General features: G+C 43.6%; 1 protein-coding gene across 4 annotated transcripts in view; it reads left to right on the top strand.

The window, feature by feature from the left end:
• MTMR14 (myotubularin related protein 14) overlaps positions 1–25,727 on the top strand; it is an 80,843-nt gene that overhangs the window by 14,596 nt on the left and 40,520 nt on the right. For all 4 annotated transcript variants that reach the window (XM_088473277.1, XM_088473275.1, XM_088473276.1 and 1 more), the window contains exons 6-13: positions 515–637; positions 744–817; positions 3,043–3,113; positions 7,591–7,665; positions 8,973–9,039; positions 10,206–10,291; positions 14,051–14,127; positions 16,306–16,342. In XM_088473277.1, the coding sequence (XP_088329403.1) occupies positions 515–637; positions 744–817; positions 3,043–3,113; positions 7,591–7,665; positions 8,973–9,039; positions 10,206–10,291; positions 14,051–14,127; positions 16,306–16,342 (610 nt within the window). The remainder of the gene's footprint in view (positions 1–514; positions 638–743; positions 818–3,042; positions 3,114–7,590; positions 7,666–8,972; positions 9,040–10,205; positions 10,292–14,050; positions 14,128–16,305; positions 16,343–25,727) is intronic.

Genomic DNA, 25,727 nt, shown 5'->3' with positions numbered 1-25,727 from the left:
TGCAGTCAAGCCAAGCAGCCCCTTTCGGCGCTCCTGGTCCCGTGAGACTGCTAGCGCCGGGCACAATGCGTTTAAGTCACAGTGCGATTTTGACAAGAGAGCACCAGCAAACTACGCTGATTCATTTCATATGACACTTGTATATCTGGGTGCTGCTGAGTCTCTGAATCTGTATGCGAAGTGACTACAATATAGCGGCCACAGCTTTTTTTCTTTCCAAGTTCCGTTGTGCTTCAGGTACTCGTAAAGACTTGGACGCTTTGAAGGCAAGAAAAGACGCCCGACGCTTGCAGAGTAGCACGGGATCTGGCAGCTCACTCACGCCAGGCAGGTCACGCTACGTGGTATATTGAGGCTAGACGTAAGCGGCTACATCTGTATATGAAATCCTGATCCCATTAAAATACTCTCCTGTCCCAAGTTGTGAAGGATCAATGTCACTGCGGCTTTTACTGTAAATTAACTGTCAGTACGCGGTTTAAGGTCCTTTTTTTTTTTTTTTTATTTCCCCTAGGAATGGTGATGCTCAGCTCTTCGACAAAGTCCGAGGCCATGACATTAAATTGTTAAGATACCTCTCCGTTCGCTACATCTGTGACCTAATGGTAGAAAACAAGAAGGTGAAATTCGGCCTCAAGTGAGTTGTCACGTTTGCGGGTGGTGGTGGGGATACTGCACTCGAGCCATAAGGGTGCTTGAAGATTGTGACACCAAATTTGTTTTGTTTTATTTCTTCTACCCAGTGTGACATCCTCTGAAAAGGTGGATAAGGCTCAGCGATATGCGGACTTCACGCTATTGTCTATCCCTTACCCAGGTAATGGACTGTGCATTACTACGGTGTTGTGTTTTTGTTTTGTTTTTTGGTACAGATCTCAGTAAGTGTTTAGATTTCAGGTGTACTAAAATAGAAGTACCTCAAATAAAGTTATGAAAAACGAAGCAGCACTTGCATCTCGGCGCCTGCACTTCTCTGCAATGTGTAATGGCAAAGCGAGTCGGCGCGTCTCGTCATCTGGGAGCTGGAAATGTGTCTTCCTGCAGTGATGTCACAAGGCTTTTCCCCCAGTAGAGGGCAGTCTGGAGGCAGCGAGGGAACCTGCATCAGGGATCTTCTGCCTGCTAGCACTAAGCACTATAAGATTAACGTAATGGTTATCCTAAGAGTAGCTCTACAAAGTCAGCTGGCGTCCTTACTGTGGGCAATAAGACCTATCAAATGAATAAGATGAAAATGAAACCAAGCTAAAGACTTTAATTACAGTCATATCACCCCTTCAAATTTAAAATGAATGCACATTCTGTATAGTTTTACTTGGGAGATGATCAGATAGATTTATCTGTATCTTATTCCAACATACTGCCAAAAACTATGCTCCCCTTTCCTGAGAGAGCCATATAAATTTCCTTTTGCTTTCTGATTTTAACTAAGCTCAAGACTTGGGCGCATATTTATTCAACTAAATTTGCGGCAGTCTTTAAAAAAAAAAATGGAAGTGTTCGGAGGCTTGCCTAATTTTCAATGTAGTGTGGCCACTATTATTAGGGTACTGTGGTAAATCTGCTATTTTTTAGCAAAAGCATTCCCCATTGCTGTCTATGGGGACTATGATATTGCTAAATTTAGTTCAGAAAAGCTTAGGTTTTTGGCACCGGTCCCTAATGGCATATGTAGATGGTGTTAGCCTATTGTAGTGTCTGAGCTACTGTATCACAAATAGTTTCAGAGAGAGATATTTGGGCTAACTGCCCGCCATCTTTCACGTGTGCGGTAGCCTTGATGGGACCGTACCCAGAGGTAAAGTTATAGGGGGCGATTCAATCCAGAGAGATGTGAATAGCACTGGGAAGGATTTCCCTGAGCTATTCAATTGACTGCAATGTTAACTCCGACTAAAACCACTTTAGGGCCATATTCAATTAGTGGTGAAAACAGACCTTTTTTTTGCCAAAAAAGAAAAACTTTTCTCCATCCCAGACCAGGAGGAAAAAAAAAAAGCAAAATTCCTATTTTTGACTAAAAATGTGGGGATTTCTTTCAGAACCCTTTGGACCCCCCTCCCCTCCCTAATGATGATGATTTTTTTTTTTTATTTTTTTTTTATAAATAGCTTCAGCGTATTGGGTCTTATTTTTTTTTTTTTTATAAGATTTTTTTTTTTTTTGAGGGGTGGTATGGATGCATCAAGTGTTTTTTTTAAACATCGCACGCGGTCGCAGCAGGTGGTTTTTTAACGATTTTCAAAATTGCATTTTTACGACACAAAAATATACGTGCACCCAATTTACGTGGAACAGTCATTTCCTGGAAAAATAATAGCTTTCTATCATTTTCAACCATTTTTATTTATTTTATTTTTTTTTCACCCAAAATTTGCACCGTCGTTTTTCGCCAAAGTACGTTCCCTCCGTGTGTGTCTGTTCTTTCCGCTGGTATGCGCGATGTGTAGCGCTAATCCAGAGTAGGAAGATAGTTCTTAGTGTTCCTACTCTGGATTAGCGCTACACATTGCGAATATCGGCAACTAAAGGTAGGCAGAGATAGGGCAAGCCAGTTAGATCTACCTGTAGCTACCCGCTGATAACCTTGCCACTGGCAAACTTTGGAACCCGCAGCAAGACACACTTATAAGACTTTCAAATGTACAAACGAGCGGCTAGACATTAACTAACCCTATTTTTTTTTTTTTCCACAGGAATCGCGCTACACATTATTTTTAGCCATATATTATTAACAAGTGCTCCTTTCTTTACTTATTACATTGTTTCAATTTAAAAGTGAGCTGCTATTTCTATATTTTGTTTTGGTAGTGCAGCAGTATACATTTTATTAAGCTGACTACTGTGCCACCCTGCAGCACCAATGTCCTGTTGCTCAAAATAAGATAGTAGATGTTAGCTTTGATCATTTGACACTGGCACTGTATTGGTGAAAAATATGAACCTGATTTATTATTGCTAGGTTTATTGTACATGGCACAAATGTAGTTCTGTATTGGGCATTATGTATTCATAGTTTCCAATGTCCTTTCTTACTTGTAGGCTGTGAATTCTTTAAAGATTACAAAGATCGTGACTATGCTGCAGAAGGCCTTGTATTTAACTGGAAGCAGGTAGGTCTTGTTCTGTGCTGGGGGAAGGTTGCTGAGAGAGGTGGTCATGCTGCTCACTGTCGTTCTCTCTCTGCACTATACTGGGTGGGATGCTGGCACTCATTATCCCGGCAGTCAAAAATACCCATGCCGACAGTGTTCGAATACCGACACCTGTCGGTCGGTATCCTAACCCTCCCCCTCTCTCTCCCCAGTGCTTAAATCTAACCACCCCCTACCCGGTGCCTAAACCTTACCCTCCCCTCTTAGTGCCTAACCCTCCCCCTAATGCCTAATCCTAATGCCGGGTACAGACTAGACGATATGTCGTCCGATATGCTGGATCGCCCGTTGGACCTGCATGCAGGTCCGACGGGCGACATAGTCAGCAAGGGCCGGTGTTCTAAGCGCAGGCATACCCTTTGTCAGGTTACTGAACATATCCCTACTGGGCTTCTCTGTCTAACATCCCCCTATGGCACACCCTTTCTAGAGTGCCTTATTTTACCTGACAACCAGTATGCATTGCCGATTTCTGTCCTGGCCCTAGAAATGTATCTTTGTATAAGGTGCCTCCCTTATTGAGATAAATCCCACCAACATGATTGTACACACTAGATCACATGACCATGCTGCATACACTAGATCACATGACCATGCTGCATACACTAGATCACATGACCATGCATTATTTCCCAACACCTCACGCCTGATCTAGTTCCCACAATTATCAAAACCTGACACCAGTCCTCACCAAAGAACTTGAACAGGACTTACCTGAGCAGCCACTACAGAGTCCAGCAGAGCAAACAGTGAGCAGACATGCCAGCCCTGACCCTGAAGGAGCATTAAGCACTTCTTCCTATCGGTACAATTCACTGTACAACACAAGTTTTTTCTTTCCAAAAATGAACCACTCTTATAGTGATAGTACTCATTAATGTTCAACTGTTTAAACAGCCTATTGTGAATGTTCGTCTGTCACTTAGGGCGTTATTCAATTAGTTTCGTACCCGGATTTTTCGCCTACATCGTGTCTTTTGGCCGTGGAAACTTATCGTGCGCGTCCCCGCTATTCGCCATATTCAATTCCAAAAAGACGCAAAGACTGCAACACGCGAAGTCAGTACTGGCGGAAAGTGGTGTCGGAATCTGAGAAAAAAAAAAAGATGCAGTAACATTGGGGATGAATGTAGTAGTGCCCGATTAGTCCTAATTAAACTGTTTGGGGTACTTAAGTTGGTGCAATTGCCTCTAATTAGCGTCTTTGCACAAGTGATGAAGAATGGCATAAAGCTTTATTTCGGGAGAAAGTAAGTAGCCCCAGCAAATTTGGGGTACTTGAAAATGGGCGCAAGCATATTTTAAAGTCGCTAAAGTGAACGTTTAAAAAAAACGTGAAATACGCACCTGTTGCAAACTCCTGCAATCCCAAAAACACCTCCCCCATACTTTCAGGACCCCAAGAAGTCTATTTCGCTACTTATTATGCTTGTACCCCCACTTTGTACTTTTTCGCCCACCTTTGCACCCCAAAATAAAAAAAACTGCACTACTTTTCTCCGCTATTCAGAGGTGAATCTTTTTCGCCTATTACGTTGCACTGACTTTCCGCGTTCGCGAAAAGTATTTGGAATTGAATACGGAGATAAGTTTTCGACTGGCAAAAAGTCACAATCGGTGATACTTTTTTGCGGATCTCGGCTTTTCGTTTCTAATTGAATACGGCCCTTGAATAAGTCTTTTATCCAGTTAAATGTTTAGTAATTAAAAATAATTCAACTGAAACATCCTATTCTGAAGTATTTCTTCCTCTAATGGTGGGTACACACTGGGCGATATTACTGAGCGACTGCACGATTACGACATCGTAATCATGCAATCGCTCAGTAATCGTGCACAAATTCGTGCACTTTTATGTCGGAAACGACCAGCGATGCGCACTCCCGCTGGTCGTTTCCGACATTGTCCACAATCTGACAATGTCGTCAGGTTGGTGCACGTTCGTGAATGCCGGGAAGAGAGCCCGGCGCTGAACGATATCGTTAATGATATCGTTCAGCTGGTATGCTCAATGTCATGAAGAAATTGAGCACAGCCTCCCGGGGACACACTACACGATATCGCTCAGGGAGCATATCGTCTAGTGTGTATGCACCTTTACTCTGCATTTGAGTCACCCTACATTATCTCCACATAGAACTATTTTGTCACATCAGGGCCCATTTTATAAGGGAGATATACCACTCCCGGGTGTGCAGGTTTGCTCTGGTATATGCACGCATTGGGTGGTTGAAAGCACGAGGCCCTCTTTTGTATATCAGAGCGCAACTGCATACCCAGGAGTGGTATATCTATATTAAAAATATATTTTTATTAAATGTGTGTGTGTGTGTGTATATATAATGTGTGTGTGTGTGTATGTATGTATATATGTGTGTATGTATGTATATGTGTGTGTGCGTGTGTATATATATATATATATATATATTATAATATTATAATATAATTAGGGATGTGCAGGCTCGGTTTTACTCTGTTCTTATCGCCACTTTACCGCAAATTCGGATTTATTATATTGGCTATCCAAAACACATGATAGGCGATAGCCAATAAAATGCCGTTTAAAGATCCGAGTAAAACCGAACCCGCTCACCCCTAATATATATATATATATATATATATATATATATATATATATATATATATATATATATATATATATATATATATATATATATATATATATATATATATATAAATATTATGGTAAAGGCGCCAACCCAATAGATGTCCACTCTATACAACAAGACTGTTATAAATGTGTGTGGCAACCGCACTCCCTTTTAAATATCAGGTGTCAGACTAACTGCAGTAGGACATTGAGTTAATTGCCCACAGGTTAAATTATGTTTACATATAGTCAATCCAAGCGACTGGTGTATTGAAAATACAAACCATAGGTAATCTATATCGACTTGTTTAGTGAAATAAAGTGCAAAAATGTGCAATATATATACGTGCTATATTAATAAATATATAGTGAATTAAAGTACATAAAATAGTTTTAGCTTCCAGAAATAGCTTTAAAACAATTTTATTCACATGTATAAAAAAGAAGGGCCAAACCTACATCAACAAAATCAATAAATCCGCACAGATTAATTATAGCAGCAGCGGTTACTCTACAATGGTGCAAACAGTGCTGAATAGTGCTATGTGCTGTGCAAAATGTATAAACAATCCTCTTGTTGTTTCATACAGCTTTCAGATAATTAATGTACTTAATACAGGTTGAGTCACCCATATCTAAAATGCTTGGGACCAGGGGTATTTTGGATAACGGAATATTCTGTATTTTGGAATATTTGCATACCATAATGAAATATCTTGGGAATGGGACCCCAATTCACACACAGAATGCATTTGTGTGTTATATACACCTTATACACACAGCCTGCAGGTCATTTTATACAATATTTTCAATAATTTTGTGGCTCAAGAAAAGTTTGTGTACAGAAATGAAATTAATTTATGTTTCATATACACTTTATACACACAGCCTGAAGGTAATTTTATACAATATCTTTAATAATTTGTGCCTTAGACAAAGTTTGTGTACATTGAACCATCAAAAATCAAAGGTTTCATTATCTCAGTCATGCTGAAAATATTCCGTATTTCGGAATATTCTGTATTTCGGAATATTTGGATATGGGAGACTCAACCTGTAAATACCATAAAAAGCGTTCACAGAACTATAGGTCAGTCCTAAAAATACACAGAGGAAAAGAAATTACATATTTAAAAGTAATAAAAATAATTAAAAAAAAGAAAAAAATGTTTATCTGATAAAACAGCTAAAAGTTAATAAGGCAGCAGGAAGAGGCAGTTTCCCAACATTGTTCATCCACTTAGGACTTCATCAAGGGATATATATATATTATTGCATGCAATTTTATACCAATACCTGTGCAACAAAAACACTAACCCTAAATACCTAGGACACTAAGCGAATATGTATTTGGCTACATTGTGATTAAGGTGCAAAATTCGGCAAGAATTGTGACATTCCTGGAGTGTCTGCCTGTGGCGCAGCGTCTGAGTCGCACCAGTCGTGTTTGAGGACACATCTGTAACGTGGAGGCTTCTACTGAAATTGTTACGCTTTATTCACATTTAGTATTCGTGTAGCTCATAATGTGGCTGCCTCCAATGTCCCTAGACCAGGGGCATTCAAAATGCGGCTTTCCATATGTTGTGGAACTACACATCCCAGAATGCCCTGCCATTGTCTTAACATGTCCTAATAGCAAACATTGTGCAAGGCATGCTGAGATGTGTAGTTCCACAGCAGCTGCAGGGGCCGCATGTTGAATGCACCTGCTTTTAGATGGATGGCCCGACAGCCCTGTCTGTGATGGCTATAGTGCGAACTCTAGAAGGTGAACATCTGTCCTCTGTCGTGTGTACAGTATAACATACCCTTTCTCTGCAGGATTATGTTGATGCCCCGCTGAGTATCCCAGCCTGTCTGACGAGGCACCTAAACATTGACTGGAGGGAATACCAGGTAAGCAGAGCAGTCTTGAAATGCTCATTGTACTAATCTGTTCTGTACAAAACACGTGCAGCAATCTGCAGTCTGACATGTTCCAGTGAGGCACTCTGAGCTGCTGTTCGCCCTTTCTGGTCCCCTGAGGCTCTGCTCAGCGCCACCATGGCAGACAGAAGGATGAAAGGACAGCACGGTCAGGGGCAGGTCTCCTTAAATAACGCTTTGTGTGTTGATGGGGCAGGTTTCCCTCTATACACAGCCTCTGGGATATTCCAACAGAAGCCTGCATGTGCAGAGCTCTGGAATATGGGTCAGCACACTGTAGGAAGCGCTGTGGGCAGGTAATATTAATGGGTTTTGGGTAGACAAGTCCTAATTGAGGCTCATTTCACAGGTGCCTCGTTCAGCCTCCCGGGAGGCTCTGCGCACTGTCATGTTCTTGTGTTTTTGGTTTTTTTTGTTTTGTTTTTTTCTTTAAACTCTTTCAATCGCAATCTGTTGTGCTGCTAACGATTCTAATGATCTCCTGTTTTCTGACATGAAGGGCTTAAAGCGCAAAACGCATCACGTTCCACCGCCACAACTTTCGCAGCATATAAATGATTTTAACCACAATAATATTTTAACCCTTTTCACTTTTAAGAACTCTTATCTCAAATGATTTCCAAGGTCGTTTTATTGGTATATGCTCTACCTGACGATTTTATTGGTTTGTGGCATAGCTTGGAATATTTTTGAATTTTAAGAAAACAAAAAAATCTTCCCCCGCCCTCCCCCTTGGACTATAACCTCTTCAGGGTTAGGAAGTCTTTTCTTTCACCTACTTCAACAGCAATGGATGTTGTAGATTTTTTTTTTTTTTTAGCAGGTCAAGTGTTTGCCAGACCTGTGCCACACGAACTATGATTTTAGTAATCTTTTGACAGGCAGAAAGTCAGAATTAGGGCAGCGCCCAGCAGGCAGCCGCCGGCAGCAAAGTGCTGAGTGAGCACTTGTCGGAGAGGGAATTGGAACGGATACGTATCCAGGGAATGGGCATGTGAAGGGATATGTATATATTCATTATGGATGATTTTTTATTTTATTTTAATTTTTTCAAATTTAAAATGAAAAAATTGGGAACAGGAGGTGAATTAGTGATCCATCACGGTAAATATATAATTTAGCGAAAAGAAGAAGTATACTGTTGGTGATGCATGAAGGGTTGTATAATAAAAAACAAAGATATGGGGGTGGGGCGGCAATGTAAATGAATTGACGCGATGGTTTCCTGTTTATGCTGATCTCATCGTGTAGTCTAACCCAACTTCCATTTGTTGCAGAGCTGGGATTTAGTAAAACAGACGCAGAATTACCTGAGGCTGCTCATTCAAATCATCAACGGGGATGGTAAGAGGCCCTCCACATGATTTACTGTCATCTGCCTGCTATGGGCTTTCTTGCCTTTTATGTTTTGCTGAATTTGTGACTAAAGAATGGTTTGAAATTAAGGGGTCTACTTACTAAGCAGTTTTAGGGGACAGAGGAAAAAGTGATAAGGTGCCAGCCAATCAGCTCCCAACTGTCATCTCACAGGCTGTGTTCGAAAAATGACAGTTGGGAGCTGATTGGCTGGCATCTTATCACTTTTTCCTCTGTCTCCTAACACTGCTTAGTAACTAGACCCCTATAACTGACCTAAATTTGTGTCTGTGTGTGTTTCTGCTAAGGTTCCCAAACGTGGTCCCCAAGGCTCCCCAACAGTTCATGTTTTACAGAGATCCATGGTTGAGAACAGGTGGTTAAATCAAATTGACTAAGGCTAATTAAGTCACCTGTGATTAAGCATGGATATCCTTAAAACCTGGACTGTTAGGGTGCCTTGAGGACAGAGTTTGTTGACCTCTGGCATAATGTTTGTATTTGGCTAACCTAAATCAATCAAGGTCCCAGTTATCGTATTTCTTGACTCGGTCATGCCTGTGTTCCTGACAAATAAGTGACTGTGACGCCTTTAATGGTTTGATACGGTGTCTGTCACATGCAACAAACATAAAGCCTAGCCCTCGGGTGCTCATATTTGATAAAAGTACACTATGTATTTATGTGATGTTTCAAGCTGGCTGGATTTCTCAGGACAATAATGTAGTGTTCATTCAAGCACTCTCTGGTCTGTATCTCAGCAGTTAGTTGAATCAGCTAGTTGTGCTAGAAGCACCAGAGCAGAGAGCGACATCCCAGGCAAGAAAGAGACAGTGCACAGGTTTGTGACTGGTGCAGGGTGCTAGATTGAACACTAAAAATGGTACAATAACACCATGTACTACATAGAGCAAATTGTTAAAGTCCAATTTGGCACCAGAGCTTATCTGTTGCTAAACAGCATGTGGCAGCAGAACATCTGTAGAGCAACCGATTCTACATGTAAGTCAGCCCTTGTTACTTGACTCTTGTACACTCCAGGCTTGAGCAATTAACTTTCCCTGTTGTAAGGGGATGTTAATGCATACATACATACATACATACAAGCTATTATGCACAGACATTTTGACATGTAGGTTTCTGTTTGTTTGTAGATAACAGTGGGTTGCTGGTGCACTGTATATCTGGCTGGGATCGCACGCCGCTGTTTGTCTCGCTTCTGAGACTCTCGCTGTGGGCGGTAAGTAGAATACATGTCATGTGACAATACATTGTGCAAGTAAAACAGATTACCTAGCACTCTAGGTGCTTGTTTTGTTATTGTATATCTAAATCTAATGTGACCTTGCTTAAAGCAATTAACAACATGTATTCCTTGAGACGCTGAGATATTTTAATTGTACTAACATTTGCTGGGGGAGGAGAGTGTTCCCTAGTACAACACCATCGGCTGTATCAGGCTGGAGAGTTGCTGACTGCAAGTTCTTCAGTGGGCAGGAAGTTTGGTGTGCGTAGGAAAACCCCTTCCTCCAGCCAAAACCTAATCTTTTATATCTCAGGTCCTCATGTGCTCTTGAATCAATTACCTATTTTTATTGGTTATGTTGGTAGTAGCTCTTCCATTTAAATGGCTGCAGGTACTAGAGCGCCTTAGGCCTTGTGTGAGTGTGATGACATTGACAAGTGCGTATGTGAGAGCGTCAGGAGTTTAGCAGGAGAGAAGAGTTTGATCATGATGAAAGATTTATTTTCCTCTATATATGCGGCTTCCCGCCAGCTACGACATTGAAGAGCACTGTAGGGGGCTTGTACCTGTCTAAAATGATTGACAATGGAGAAGAATTGTTGCATCAAGGTAGGAATGGGGATAATGGATCTAAGGCACCAGATTGAAAGAAGCTCGTGGCCCATTAAAAGCAAGAATCGAGTCGAGCGTTTTACATCAGACCACAGAGCTGGAGAGTGATAATCATATTATTCTGAGCTACCTTTTATGTCTGCTTATAACTGCATTGTACTTATGGTCAACAAAATTAAATGTTCTTTTTAATGTACTTTTGGTTGTGTTGTGCGAGATTGGAGGTTGCAGTTAAAATCTATATAATAATAGAGGATGGACCGGTCCTACCTCCATCATGCGCAGTGGGAACGACTCCTACCATAGCAACAGAGATAAAACGGACTAGCAAAGGAGACTCTTGCAGCAGAGGGGTGGTGGGGTTGGCGTCAACGCCTGCCTTATATATATATATATATATATATATATATATCATTTAAACATTGTCTTGTGTGTTTGTATAGTTCCTTTGTGTCAACCTTTCAAAGAGTGTCTTTGTAAAAGTCATAGGGGACTTCTAATATCTGTCACCTACATTTACAATCATACAGCATTCCCTACGATTCGCTGGTTTATAAGCAATGACCTTAGAGCTGCCGAAAACTTTCAGGTAGACTTATATTTTTTTTTCTTCTAAGGTTTTAACTTTGCGCCTTTTTTTTTTTTTTATCTTTTTGATCTTTTTTTTTCTTCGCTCCAGAAAAACCGCTTGTAAGACTACTCTTTCAATAATTCATCAAATACCGTGAATCTTTTGAAAAGTTAAGTTCAAAGAACAGAGTCTGACTCCTTATTAATAGTTTAGTGTACAGGTTTTTGGAAATTAAATGAACAATTTAATAAAAAAAATTTTAATCACATTTTTTCTCTTTTTAGTATTTTTTTTTTTTGTATATACATTTTAATCATGTTTTCTCTTAAGTTAAAAGAATGACTGATCAGGAGTCCCTAAAATTGTAGTAATTGACAGTCATTTGGCGGAATGGCCCCCATCACTTTGTTAAACAGACTTCATTCTTAATGGGTTTGTTCTAATCTTTTATATAGGCTGCGCTCCAAGCCCTCTTACCTTTCATGACCACAATTTGGGTCTTTTTTTATTGTTTTTCCTTTATGCCAGCAGGATAATTATTATTGATGTCTTCGCTAGGCACTTTGTGAGCAGATGGGTTAAGCCTTATACTTAGAGCTGAGTGGTTCGGTTTTACTCAGTTATGTTTGGATCTTACAAACGGCAGCATATTGGCTAACCGCCTCTCATGAGTTTTAGGTAGCCAATAAGATATATCCGAACTTGCGCTAATTTGGCAAAAAGAACCTAGTGAAAACCGAACCGCTCATGACACCGGGCCTGACTCCTGGTTGAACACAAGTCGGCCACATTGGCTGCTCCTATGAATAGCAAGTATTTACAGTTGGCGCATCTATGGGACCTCACTGCCCTACTCCTCCCCCCCCCCACCCCCCCACCCCATCCTTCCACTTTTGAAAGTAGCAGTCATCGCTATCGGAGCATAATTGCCGCAGCCTTATCCTTGCCTCTGAAATCAGACGGATTTCTCCATGCGAAATACATATGAATTATCAAATCCCGACAGCGGCAGACCAACACGGCTGAAAATCCTGATCGTCCCCAGGTAAGTATCAACTAACCTAACCCCCCTAACCCTCCTTAGGGGTGCCTAACCCTAACCTTCCCCCCCAGAGCCTAAACCTAAACCCCCCTTCCCCGTAGCCTAAACCTAAGTCCCTCGGGGGGGGGGGGGTGCCTAACCCAACCCTTCCTCCCCCTAGCCTAACCCTAATCTCCTGGGGGGATGCCTAACCCTAAGTCCCCCCCGGGAGCCCTAAACCTAACCCTTCCCCTCCCCCCGAGGCTGTCCGCAGCGGTGCCCGGCATCCCTTCGATCGGATGGTGGGCGCCGGTCTCCCGGCGTCGGTAAAATGACAGACGTCTAGAATTAGACGCCTCTCATTTAACCCTCGCCGGGATAAACCAGTCGGGAAGCCGGCTGTCGGGCTTACGTCCGCCGGCTTCCCGATTGCATACCCTCCGCGCGCCCACCTACTAATCTACCTGCAATTCAGCCCACATGCCTTCAGAGCGCTTACCTGGCAAAATGCCTTGTTCTTCCCAGTTACACGAGCTCAGCCGCAAGTGGAGATGAGGCTGAGATACGCACATCGCTGAATCTCCACACACCATGATACCCACCTGCATGGTATTGTTGTTGGATGTGTGTGTTTGAGTCTCTTGTCCGTTTACTTTCCAAAGGTTCCTTCTATTTATATTTGTGCAATTGCTGGTCAGCGTCTGCTGTTATGTGTCTTGCATAGTGTTATGCATGGGTTTCTCTGTAGGATGAGGTTACAATGGACATGATGCAAGCCAAGTACAAATCGTATAGCATGTGAGAAGGGTGTATACATTTCCCTGAGTTACATCATGGAGCCATCATGGATTTCATTGAAATGGATTCCCCACTAATCAACACAAAGTATCCGTTAATGTGCCGCCAAAAAATAATAATAATCCAACTACTCGTAGCCAGTGTAATCTGAATAGAACTCTTGCCAACAAGTGTATATATTTTGCTTTCATTATTTTTCTCTAGGAGAAGACGTGTATTAGAGAAGAGCTGGGCATCTTGCCAACGTGGGGGCTCATAATCAGATTTAAGGCCCGATTTAATTGTTTTACATGTGTAGTACATTCTTCTGGGACCTGCGTCTCAGGATCCCGGCGGTCAGAATCCCGACCAGGTTACGATGCCGATACCTAAAGGTAATTGGTCCTTACCTAACCCTCCTTCCCCGGTGCCTAAACCTAACCTCCCCCTCCCCCTAGTGCCTAACCCTAACCCCAGTACTTGCCTTTGGGATTCCGGAGGTCAGCATGCCGGCACCGGTATTCTTACCACCGGAATCCCATCGGTCGGGATTCTGACCGCATCCCGTTCTCATGAGCCAGGAGTGTTGGCTCAGAATAACACTGTTACACTGACAATTTGTGTTAAATTGTTGCTTTCCAAAAAGTAGCCATTTAATTTGCGCCTGGAAACCACCATGTTGAGACAACGCCCTAGGGCAATGATTTAGGTTTGTAGATTCCAGTCTGCTAGAACATAACCAGAATGGCATTAAAGTTGATTGCTTTTGTAGGATGGAATGGTCCACAGCACCTTGGAGCCTGCAGAGATCCTGTACCTGACGGTGGCCTACGATTGGTTCTTCTTTGGGTGAGTCAGTGTAATGGGTTCTCCTGTTATGGCTGCACTCACAGTTGGCATTGCATGGGGGTTTGTGCCACCACCTGAAATTCCAGTGGTGGAATAAAGTTACATTAGGCAGCGTCTGGCACTCTACCACCCTCCTCATGGTACATCTCTGTTACCTAAGCCAACATCCACCTATATCCTAGCTTGTGCCGTTCAGGCAGCTTCTGTTCCGGAAAACAGGTTGTGTGTAAATCCACAAATACAGCAGAACTTTATGGCAGCGTGACACATGCAACCAACCACTCTTTATGGAATGTCTAGCAATTGGTCATGATTCAGAAATTTATGGGCATCACCTGTGTTGACAAACCATATATATCAAACAGGTTCCATAAATCTTGAAACTAAAATTTTTATTCAGGTGAGTAGATCTATAGTCCAATGAAGAATTGCATGTCCTGAGACGGACGTGCGCATTCTAAGCGGGCACCTTCGTGGGAGAAGAGTTTTTGTGCAGTTAAAGAAATAATTTCCGCCCCTGATGTGAGCTTCTTTGTTTTGGTGGAGTTAAGCCGCATGTCCACTACACGATATCGCTCCATGAGCAATATCGTGTGGTGCGCTCAATGTCCTTAACGACATTGAGCGCACACACTGAGCAATAACATTCACAATATCGTTTAATGCTGGCACCCTCCCTCATCCCCGAACCTGCACAACCTGACGATATCATCAGGATGGACAGAAGGTTTGAGCGATGAGCAATGTCGTCAACAACCAGCGGGAGCGTGCATCGCTGGTGGTTGACTGCATATCCACTTGCCAATATAATGAACGATATCATTATCGCTTATTATATCGGCTAGTGGATTCGCGGCTTTACTCCTCTGTTGTCACTGGTTTTGGGGAGCCTGCCGCATGTGCGCACAGGAGAACTGGGCACAGTCTGCTCTTCTGGGTGTGCTCAATATAAATTAAACTGTGATTTAGGATTTGTCTTTAAAACAAGTGACAAGTCAGTGTGTGAAGCGTTTTGTTGAGCTGGGTACACATTGAGATGACTGGCAATCATACCGATGTTCAGGGACATCCTGGACATCGCATGATTACCTGTACACAGTATAGGGATTAATGAACGATCACTCGTTCCGTCCTTCCTTAGCATACATTAGGTCGCACGCAATATCGTCAGGTTCGATGTGCAGCTCGTCAATCCTGACTATGTCACTAGCGACTGAGGGCATCCGCATATTAAGCATACACACTGAGCGATTGTAGGCGATTTGTGGAAATGGAAAATCGAAATGGCATCGCTCCAGTGTGTGTATAAATGCGCTTGTTTGCTGAAAGAGGAAGACAGGGACACAAAATGGACTAATTATAATAGAATATTCTAAAACAATTTCTAGCTCAGAACTGCTGCAAAATTCCTGGAAAATTCCCCTTTTTCATCACATTATTTTGTTACTAGTATTTTGGGCCCTTCATGTGCCAGGCCTGGTGCATGCAAAATTGCCTCTGCCTCTCCAAGTTGCATGGGGGGTGGAAAGTTGGCAGACATAGGGTCATCCAAGTAGTCTCATTCTGGGACATAAGTCTCCTACTTTGGGGGCACAGGGGGTACAGTAGTTTGGTGACAGTGTGGCTTGGACATGGCAGACAGCAAAAGAACCATCATTGGCTGCACTGGGAGCTTCCAGCGTGGTGCACGTGTACCGTCTGACACTCGCTGTGCATGTAATGGACACACTGCTTTGTAGGATTACATAGTAGATGATATCATCTCTCTTCCACCCCTTTAACTGAATGCCTAAACTATGTACAACACTTGCACTGCAAGACTCATGGGGGAAATCTAGGCCCAATTTCTCAAATCAAGGCAAGCATTTGTGCTGTGGTGGATGAGGATGACAGAGAATGGGAGTACCACCGTCATGTCAGCCACATGTAACCCTCTTGAAGTGTGCTTACCTATCCCACACTGTATTAATGGTAATATCCAATGTATTGTATCTTGTTACTGAGGTTCTTCCCAATTGTAAAGCGCTGGTGAATCTATGAATGTGAATAAATAGAAATGGATGCAATAGGGAAGTTCTTCTGTCCATTCCCAAATAAAAGGTACCCGTCCTCTGAACCATACTGTATATCCAACTGAGATCCTGTTTGGTGCTAATTATCTCTTATTTTCATTTCTAGGCACATGTTGGCTGATCGTCTCAGTAAGGGTGAAGAGGTAAATGTTACTCACTATAAGCCCTTCTCCAGAGCCTGTATTTCTAACAGACCCACATTTCATCATTACCATCTCTCTAATGGTGCATACACACGCTCAGATTTAAAGGACGATTTAAATGATAACAATATCGTTTGATCGCTTAAATCATTCTTTTTTTGCCCCCTCAAACGACAAAACAATGCGTGGGCACGGATGGTCGATATCGATGTCGACCTCCACCCGTGCATGCAGGCCAACCTGGCCGATATCGACCAGGTTAGCCTAGCGTTCCCGCTAGGCTGTTTTAGCGGGGCGCGGCGGCCTGCCCTCCTTCTGGAGGGCAAAAAGTGCCCTGCCCTCACAGCCTGCGGGTGCCGTCTTCACCCGCAGGTCGCAGTGTCCCGCGGGTGGGGAAATTTGCGGTGACCCGGTCACCGCCGGAGAATAGACGCCGGGCGCATGCGCCCGACATCTATTCTCCCTGTCGGCAGCGCTTGGGGGCTGCCCGGCGTATCCGTAAGTGCCGGGCACGCCCCCAAGATTGACGAAAAGGGGACGCGTCTTATAGACACGCCCCCTTTTAATGGCCACGCCCCCTTGTACGCGCACGGAAGTGCCCTCTCTAGCTCCGGTGCCCTGCCTGCCGCCGGAGGTAGAGAGAACACGATTAGCCTGGTTACTATAGGTTCCCTCGATTATTGATCTAAGGTTGTTATAGTAGTTGGGGGTTGGTGCATGTGCTGGATGTTTGATAATGATCATCCAGCACATGTAGGACGATCAGACAACGATATCTGATCGTTGTCTGATCTGACCGTGTGTGTACAGGCCATTAATCTATATATTTACTAGTTACATAGTACACAAGGTACCATGCATTAAGGAAACAAAATCGTAGGGCATAGTGACTGCTCCTCTTTAATGGATTATTTCCATAGATCAGGGGTATTCAACGTGTGACCCCTCCAGCTGCTGTGGGACTACACCTCCCAGCATGCCCTACCACAGTTTTGCTTTTAGGCCATGCTAAAACCGGGGCAGGGCATGCTGGCAGGTGTAGTCCCACAGCAGCTGGAGGGCCGCATGTTTGATTGTCCCTGGCATAAAAGCTGTGTGTTTGTTTAGATCAGCGTTTTCACAACTCTGGTCCTTACGCACACCTCAGCAGCTCATGTTTTCAGGATCTCTTTAATCATGGACAGGTGACCTGGTCTACTTGGTTGGGTCAATAATTATCCTTGCAGTTTCCACGAGCAGAAATTGGGGATGGGTGAGGACTGGATTTGTGAAACACAGGTTTTATATGATTATACAGATGTTAGACTGGTTTTATCAGCTTAGTCACCAGACCTGTTTGCACAAAGTCTGCAATGTGACTGTTTCTTTCATGAAATTAATATGAGCTGTACCTGTGGCTATTTTTTCCTCCATCTTAATGACTTGTTGTTTTTTTTTACTCTGCTGCAAAGCTACAGGCAGCTGTATTATTGCTGGCTAGTTACTTAGGACCTCACTCAGAGTCGGTCGTAAGCGGCCGCTCGGTCGTACGCATCCGATGTTTCCAAACCACGCATGCGCACGGTTAGTTGTGCACATGTGCGTACGAGACCTTGCGATCCAAAATGCTGTAGATCGTACGGCTCACGAGCAGGAAGTGGCTTCCGAGAGGTGACTGACATGAAAGGCCGTTTGTGGGTGTAGACGGGGGTGGTGGTCTGAAACCGCAGACGTGCCTCAGCGTTTTCAGGGCGTTTTAGGGGCGTACATAAATTACCTGCTATGACCGACATAGAAGGCCGGAAGTAGTAAAACGTCGCTCTGCGAGCAGGTTCGAGGCCTGGCTGATCGTACAGCTTGAGGTTGGGTATGTGCTCTCGCAAGCCTCAGAGTACAATCGATACTATCGAATGTTATTGATGTTAGGATTGATGTTTCTATTTTGAGCTACACAATGCAAGCAGCTAATAATCGATTGAAGCTAATAACACTGCTAATTGGCTTGCAATTGATTCGGAGGGTTTGCATTAGCAAATAATAAGAATGAATAAATTTCATGGGGACGGCTTTTTCTATGCGTTTTTTATTTTTGTGGGCATCAACACAACACAAGCGGCCGCAACCATCAGAAGAAAATTAACATACAGCGACTGACAACGACTTACTATCGCTAGCTGCTACCACTCACTAGCTAGAGGAGGTGCATTGTTCACGTATGGGCGTCGCTTTGGTTGCGACCGACCAGCCGTGCGATCGCTTCCTTTTTCAGTTTCTCGGTTGTTAGGCGTACGACCGAGCGGCCGCTTACGACCGACTCTGAATGAGTCTCTTAGAGCCAAAATGAAGTGCAGGAAATGCCTGCAGGTGAGAGCAGACTGCTGTGCAAGGGTCTCGCTGAGACAACCTGAACCTCCTTATACGGAGATTACAAATCAATACTACAGACAAAATCTTTCATTTTTATATTTTAAATTTGCAATATTGATTAGTGCATTTCTGCTTAACATCCCATCAGCGGGGACCCCCAAGTGTCGGTCATCCATTATTCTTGGACTCCAAAAGTGGGGGTAACAATGTATAGAGTATCTAACAATCCAGGTTACTACAGAGCAGGATTTCTAGTTGCCTATTTGTCACCTTCTGTGCTTGTATTGTGATGTGTATAGTATTAATCTGGGTTCCGCTGCCTAGTCCTGAGTATCAATATATAGAGATGGGAGAGAAGATCTATTCAATAATTCGATTAAGTATTATATCACGGATGCTATTGAGGAGAATATTTGAATCTACAGCGCTATAGATAGGTGACACCTCATACAGATGTGTCATACACCATGGGATATATTTACTAAAAGTTGTTTTGTTTTTTTAATTGGTTTTGATCGATTTTAAATTGATCAACATCGATTTTTGTGTTTTTCTGGGTCTAAATCACACGTTTGCTAACAATGATTTTTATTTTTTTTTTGTAAGCGTAGTTGTGTGATATAGCCATTATTATTATTATATTTTTATGTATAGGGCGCCACAAGTGGTCCGCAGCGCCGTACATACAGTAAAAAGGGTACACAGAACATTACATTACAAAGAAACACAACATTAATTAAAATAGACCTTTAGTAAATCTACTGCCTAGTCTTTGGCTGGAGACCTCTGCCGTGACTTAGACATTCCACCACGCATAGCGATTCCCGCACTTGAGTATTTTTCCCTGAACCTTACTTCTTAATTTGCTAATTGAGTACTAAGATTCAGAGATGTACGCTTACCCGATGGTTAGCGCACATCTCCGATGGTGGGAGGATTGCGCATGTGCAGGATGTGTACTCCATCTGCGAGTCCGCTCGCAGCGCCTCACAGCCGCAGCCTGATTGACAGGCTGCGGCATTTGTGAGGCGGAGCGGGGCCATTCCTGGGCAGCGTTCCCAGAAACGGGGGCGTCCTGCCCCCATTTTCCGAGATGGACGAGGCGACTTCCTGGCCTCGCAGGCTGGTCAGGCTGCGGTAAGCTTCAGCTACCACGGCCTGGCCGAAGGGACAACAATCGCGACTGATTGCCACGATTGTTCCAATGGTGGTCCCAGGCTGCGACCTCTGTCGCAGCGCTGCGATCACGCATATGCAGCAAGGAGGTGTCTGACGCAGCTGCTATGCGAATATATGTAAATGTGGCCGATGCAGAGAGATGTGGCACAGCCATATTTCTTGTGTGCAGGATTGCAGGCGCAGGGAGTGACACGAAAGGTTTGCCACCACTCCCCGTTACCTCCCCTAAACTAACCCTGGCTGTCAATCACACGGCGCGTAAAGTCACTGCGAGGGACTAGGGTACAGTATCTTGATGTGTGCGCATTGTGACTCAGATGTATGCGCAGATTTCCGATAATCGCTCAACTGCGAAAACATCACTAATGGTGTACAAAGGGCCTGATTCATTATGGATCACAACTGCGATTGCAATAGCGATTACGCACGCAGTCTCACTGCGATAGTATGCTAATCCACTGCGATTGCTATGCCGCTGCAGCACAACATAAGGACGCCCACTTTACCTTACACACATCCGTATCCTTAGCAAGACAGCAAAACCATCGGTAACATCTGTACCATCGCAGCCTCACGCACACTTGCACAAGCTCTGACCTTACTCAGAAATAGCTAACTTCATTGCACACTGTCAGGCTAATTTATGCACGCCCCTGCAACGCTGTTGAAACGCACTGGCACGCCTGCGTTTCACCGTCCCGCCCACCGTCTCCACCCACAAGCGGCACTTCCTGTTGATTACTATGCAATGGGTCTGTGTAGTCACTGCGATCGCAGTGGCTGGTTCATGCACTGCGATACATGAGCAGGTCGCAACAATCAGCCGATTGCATGCGTAATCGCAGTTGCGATTGGTAATGAATCAGGCCCTAGGTATTTAGGATTAGTAAAAATTGGGGCTATTTGACACGATTTGTGGAAAGATGTGTTTGGCCATATCGATTGATGACCTCTTTTCCCAGAGACCAGACGTGTTTCATACATCCATACTTTCTCAATAGTTTAGGGGATTATTCATCAGTAACAGCTTTTATACTCTCTTAGGCACATTATTATTATTTGCTGATTGTTTATTCACTTATTTTGCATGTAATTAGTCACACAAAGTATTTATTTACAGTACTTTATACATGGTGTTAAATTAAGAATGCGTTTTGATTTATAAACTGTTCTGCTCCACCTACATTTCATAGGGGCCGATTGTAAATTTGTATTTAAAACCCTTCTATTGGTCATATAATGTGAAGTTTAAGAAATATAAAATAAAAATAAAAAATATTTGTCCAACAAGCAGAATAGGTGATCATGATAAAGTCTATTGAAGCACTTGAAATAGTTAGTTTAGATCATGAACCATTTTCTTTTGAATAGTGAAAGTAATAAAAACAAAAAAAATATTAAGAGATTTAACCAAGTGAATGTTCATAACCCATATTTAATTCCTAACTTGAAAGTACAGAAAAAGTCGGGATGTAGTTATATTGCCGGCAGATTCGATGCCGGAATCCCGCCGCCCGGCAAAATCCTGCAACCCCCTTAGGGATTAGGATACCAGCGTCTGCATCCCGATCATAAGATGCCTGAGCCAGGTAAGTCTTGGCTGGGGGGGGGGGAGGGTTAGGGTTGGGTTTATCCAACCCCGGGGGGATTTAGGGTCAGGCTGCAGGGTGGTTGGGGTTAGGCACCCCCCGGGAGGTTATGTTTAGGGTGCGGGAAGGGGGGGGTTAGGTTTAGGCACCACCGGGAGGAGCTGTTAGGGTTAGGCACCCCCCAGGAAGTTTAGGGTTAAGCACCACCTAAGGGAGGGTTATGGTTAGGGTGGGGGGGGAGAGGGGTAGTGATTGTATACTTACAGCCCCCGTCAGGATTCTGACTGTTCGTGCTGACACTGTCTGTATTTCATAAGGTGTATACACGCGTGACGATTTTTTTGAACGATTTGTCGTTAACGACGACGTAATCGTTAAAAAAATCATTCAGTTTCTGAGTTATAACGACGAATGATAATCGTTCAAGCGTGCTCCCGTTTGTAGTTATCGTTCATCGTCAATTTCAGACTGTCCAACATAGTGATTTTCATTAAGGGAAGGAACATTTTTCATTCATCATTGTAAAAATCGTTCATTACACTTCAAAAAAGGGAAAATCTGACAGGTAATCGTTGGTTACAAAATCGTTGCGTGTGTATGCACCTATACCCATCCCGAAAAAGTCGTATTGGTGCATACACACGGTCACAATGAATTTTAAAAATCGTTCATATCTGAAAGGAAAATCTGACATGTTGGCAACAATGAACGACATCTGACGTGTTTTCAGTCAGATTTGGTCGATTTTATTAATTTTAATACAGGCTGAAATCGTTCAATCGTTTGCAAATCGTTCACTCGTTCATCTGACATATCTGACTGTGTGTATGCACCATTATAACAAGCAAAAATAATAATAATAAAAAAAAACCTCAGTAAATTATCCTTTTTTCATGGATTTGCTTTTGGAATTCAACTTGCAGACCCACCCTAAAAAAATTTCAGAGAAGAGCTCCCAATCTTATACAAATTTTATGTCCTGGCGTGTTAACTCCAATAGAGATTAGAAACATTGTAATGTGCTCTGGGCCTAATTCAGACCCGCTCGCGAGCGCTGAGCGCTCGCAAGCCGGTCGATGTTGCACAAGTGCGCACGACGGAGGCGGCTCCGTCGTGTGCATGCGCGAGACCCGAATAACGACGGCCAAGCCATCGTTATGGGTCTCGCACCAAAGGGGGCGTGCTGTTGATGGTGAATGACAGCACGCCCCCTTTGGTGGGTGTGCCGGGGGCGTGGCTGCCCAGACGGAGGCGTTCCCATGGGAACGCCTACCGTCTGGGGCCAGCTCCACTGACATCACTAGTGATGTCAGTGGGAGTGCTTTTGGCTCTGATAGAGCCAAAAGCACTCCAGGGCTTGCGGCAGCGAGACCCTACCGCAAGGGTCTCGTCGCAAGCCCGATGGTCGCGATGGTCAAGACCAACATTTTGGCAGCTCGCTATAGCTGTGGGTGGTGACCCACAGCTATGCGATCGGCCAGAAGGCCGCTCCAAAAGGTAGGAGGGGCGGCCCTGATTCAGAGCGCGCGCTCTGTCAGAGCCTCCGTCTCTGAATCAGGGCCTCTGTTTTAATCGCACACATTGCAATGCTTGTCGTCCTATTTTTAATGCAAAGGTCTTCATTTCATATGTTACGGCAGAGAAACGAAATTGGATATGAGTTATTATAACAAGGATCTTTTTGTGCATTAAGGCCCTCATTCAGAGCCGTACGCTCTGAGCAGAGCGCACGCTCTGAATGAGGGCCGGGCTCCATTTTCATTTCCACAGGCTATACGAGCGCGCATTGTGATGGTCGCGATGGTCGAGACCATCGCGACCATCGAATTTGCGAGCCGGAGCCTGCCGTTGAGGTTTTCAACCGCAAGCTCCGGAGTGATTTTGGCTCTATCAGAGCCCAAATCACTCCCACTGACATCACTAGTGATGTCAGTGGGCCGGCTTCTGACGGGAGGCGTTCCCTTAGGAACGCCCCCGGCAGGGAGGCACGCCCCCGGCACGCCCACCAAAGGGGGCGTGCTGTCAATCAACATTGACAGCACGCCCCCTTTGATCGGACACAACGAGCGAAGGACTTTCCTTCGCTCGTCGCATCTGGCGCATGCGCACGACGGAGCTCCCTCCGTCGTGCGCATGCTCAGTCCATAACATCGACCCACTTGCGAGCGGACAGCCGCTCGCGAGTGGGTCTGAATCAGGCCCTAAGTCCCTATTTTTTTTATGAGAGAGAGATTTGTCATGTTTTTCTGTTAATTGTTGGTTGATTTTTTATTTTACCATTACATTTTGAACTTCTGGTTTATAATGTGTTATTATAGATTTTGCTTTGGTTTAATATATAGTTTATTCATATATTTTGCACTTTACAGTTGATTCAGATATAACCAGCTAAGTTTAAAAGGTGTTACTGTTGAATAATCCCATTAAACAGTGAGAAAGCCCTGTTGTATGAAACGCGTCTGGCCTCTAGGGATAGAGTTTAACAGGAGAAGAATTCTGGCCAGACTTCCAATGACGTGATCTGAGAATAAGTTCGGATTCATTTCTATCATGTACCAAATAAAACTAACACATTCTAGAACCCCCTTTTGCTCACCGTATAGGAGTGATACCTTTTATTTGTTTTTTCTTCATTGTTAAATTGTTTCTCTTAACAGGTTTATTTTGGACCATAATGACCTGCAACGTTCTGATGACAAAAGTTCCAAGATAAATCTAAATAGCCGACTTGCTGCAGTTCTTGATTGCAGAGTTGATTTAATGCTACTGTTTGATTGTGAAGTGTGTTATGTAAGGTCTGACTTACATGTACAGTATATATTTTGTAATGCTGGTTTAGGATGGGGGCCATTAGTTTTGTCTTGTGGACCAGAGCCCTCAGCTCTTGCCGCATTCCTCATTATAATGTCTATGGAGCCTGTTCCTGTTAAAGTGATGCGTTCCAGTCTCTTGAATTATGGTTCAACACACAAGATGGCTTCCTCCTCTGTGTGTGAGTGACAGGTCAGTGTTAGATTAGATGTAGGGATATTCTCCCTTGTGCATCTTCCAAGCATGGGGAAACTGGAACTACATATCTAATAAGAATGGCGGTCTTGTACTATGCCCTTTATAATTGTATATTGTAGAACATGTATTGCTTTGGAGGACTTGAAGATGGACACCTGTCCTATCTCCTGCTGTGAATTTGCCAAATGAACATTGGGGCAGATGTATTAAGCTCTGGAAAGTGATAAATTGGAGAGTGATAAACGAGCAGCCACTCCGCTCCCAACTGTCATGTTAGACTGTGGCCGTTTTCAATTAGCGGCGAAAACTGACTTTTTTTCGCCCCAAAAAACTTCAACATTTTTGCCAAAAAACAGGCGAAGACGGCAACAGGTGAAAAATAACTGGAGAAAAGTTTCCTCCTTCCCAGAACAAAAATATGCAAAATCCCTATTATTGGCAAAAAATTTGGAGATTTTTTTCAGAACCCTTTCAACGCCCCCCCGTTTTTAACGTATTGGGTGTATTTTTTGTTGGGCGGTACGGATGCGTCAAGTGTTTTAAATATCGCACGCCGTCGCAGCAAGCGGTTTTTTTAACGGTTTTTAAAATTGTGTTTTTCGACACAAAAATATACTTGCACCCATTTTTATTGTACCCCCAATTTACGTGGAACAGTAATTTCCTGGAAAAAAATAGCTTTCTTTTTTTTTTTTCGCCCAGAATTTGCGCGGCTGTTTTTCGCCAAAGTACGCAACTTACGATTTTTTTTCCCCCAGTAATTTATCATTAGGGGGGGTGTCCAAAAGGTTCTGAAAGAAATCCCCACATTTTTAGTCAAAGATAGGGATTTTGCTTTTTTTTTCCCACCTGTTGCCATTTTCGCCTGTTTTTTGTCGAAAATTTTGCCCTTGTCCGTTTTCGCCAATGTCAAGAAAACCGTCCGTTTTTGCCGCTAATTAAATATGGCCCTGTGTTTGAAAAATGACCGTTAGGAGCTGAGGAGTAGTTTCACTCTTCACTGAGCAACTTATATACTGTATGTCTGTGTGCTCGAGCCTCAAAGGAGCTACTGGCTTGTGTTTGCAGATCTATTCATATAAAGTTTCCCTACGCTGACAGCACCACACATAGGGCCTGATTCAGAGCCGGACGCTCTGACAAGAGCGCTCGCTCTGAATCAGGGCCCTCCCACCTCCTGGTCTGGCAGCTTATGCGAGCGGCCAAAAAGATGGTCGTGATGGTCAAGACCATCGCGACCATCAGGCTTGCGACGAGACCCT

The sequence above is a fragment of the Taudactylus pleione genome, unplaced genomic scaffold (assembly GCF_031769625.1).
Source record: "Taudactylus pleione unplaced genomic scaffold, aTauple2 ptg000133l, whole genome shotgun sequence".
Classification (NCBI taxonomy): domain Eukaryota; kingdom Metazoa; phylum Chordata; class Amphibia; order Anura; family Myobatrachidae; genus Taudactylus; species Taudactylus pleione.
The sequence above is the reverse complement of the archived record's forward strand: the minus strand, read 5'-3'. Positions and strand labels throughout refer to the sequence as shown.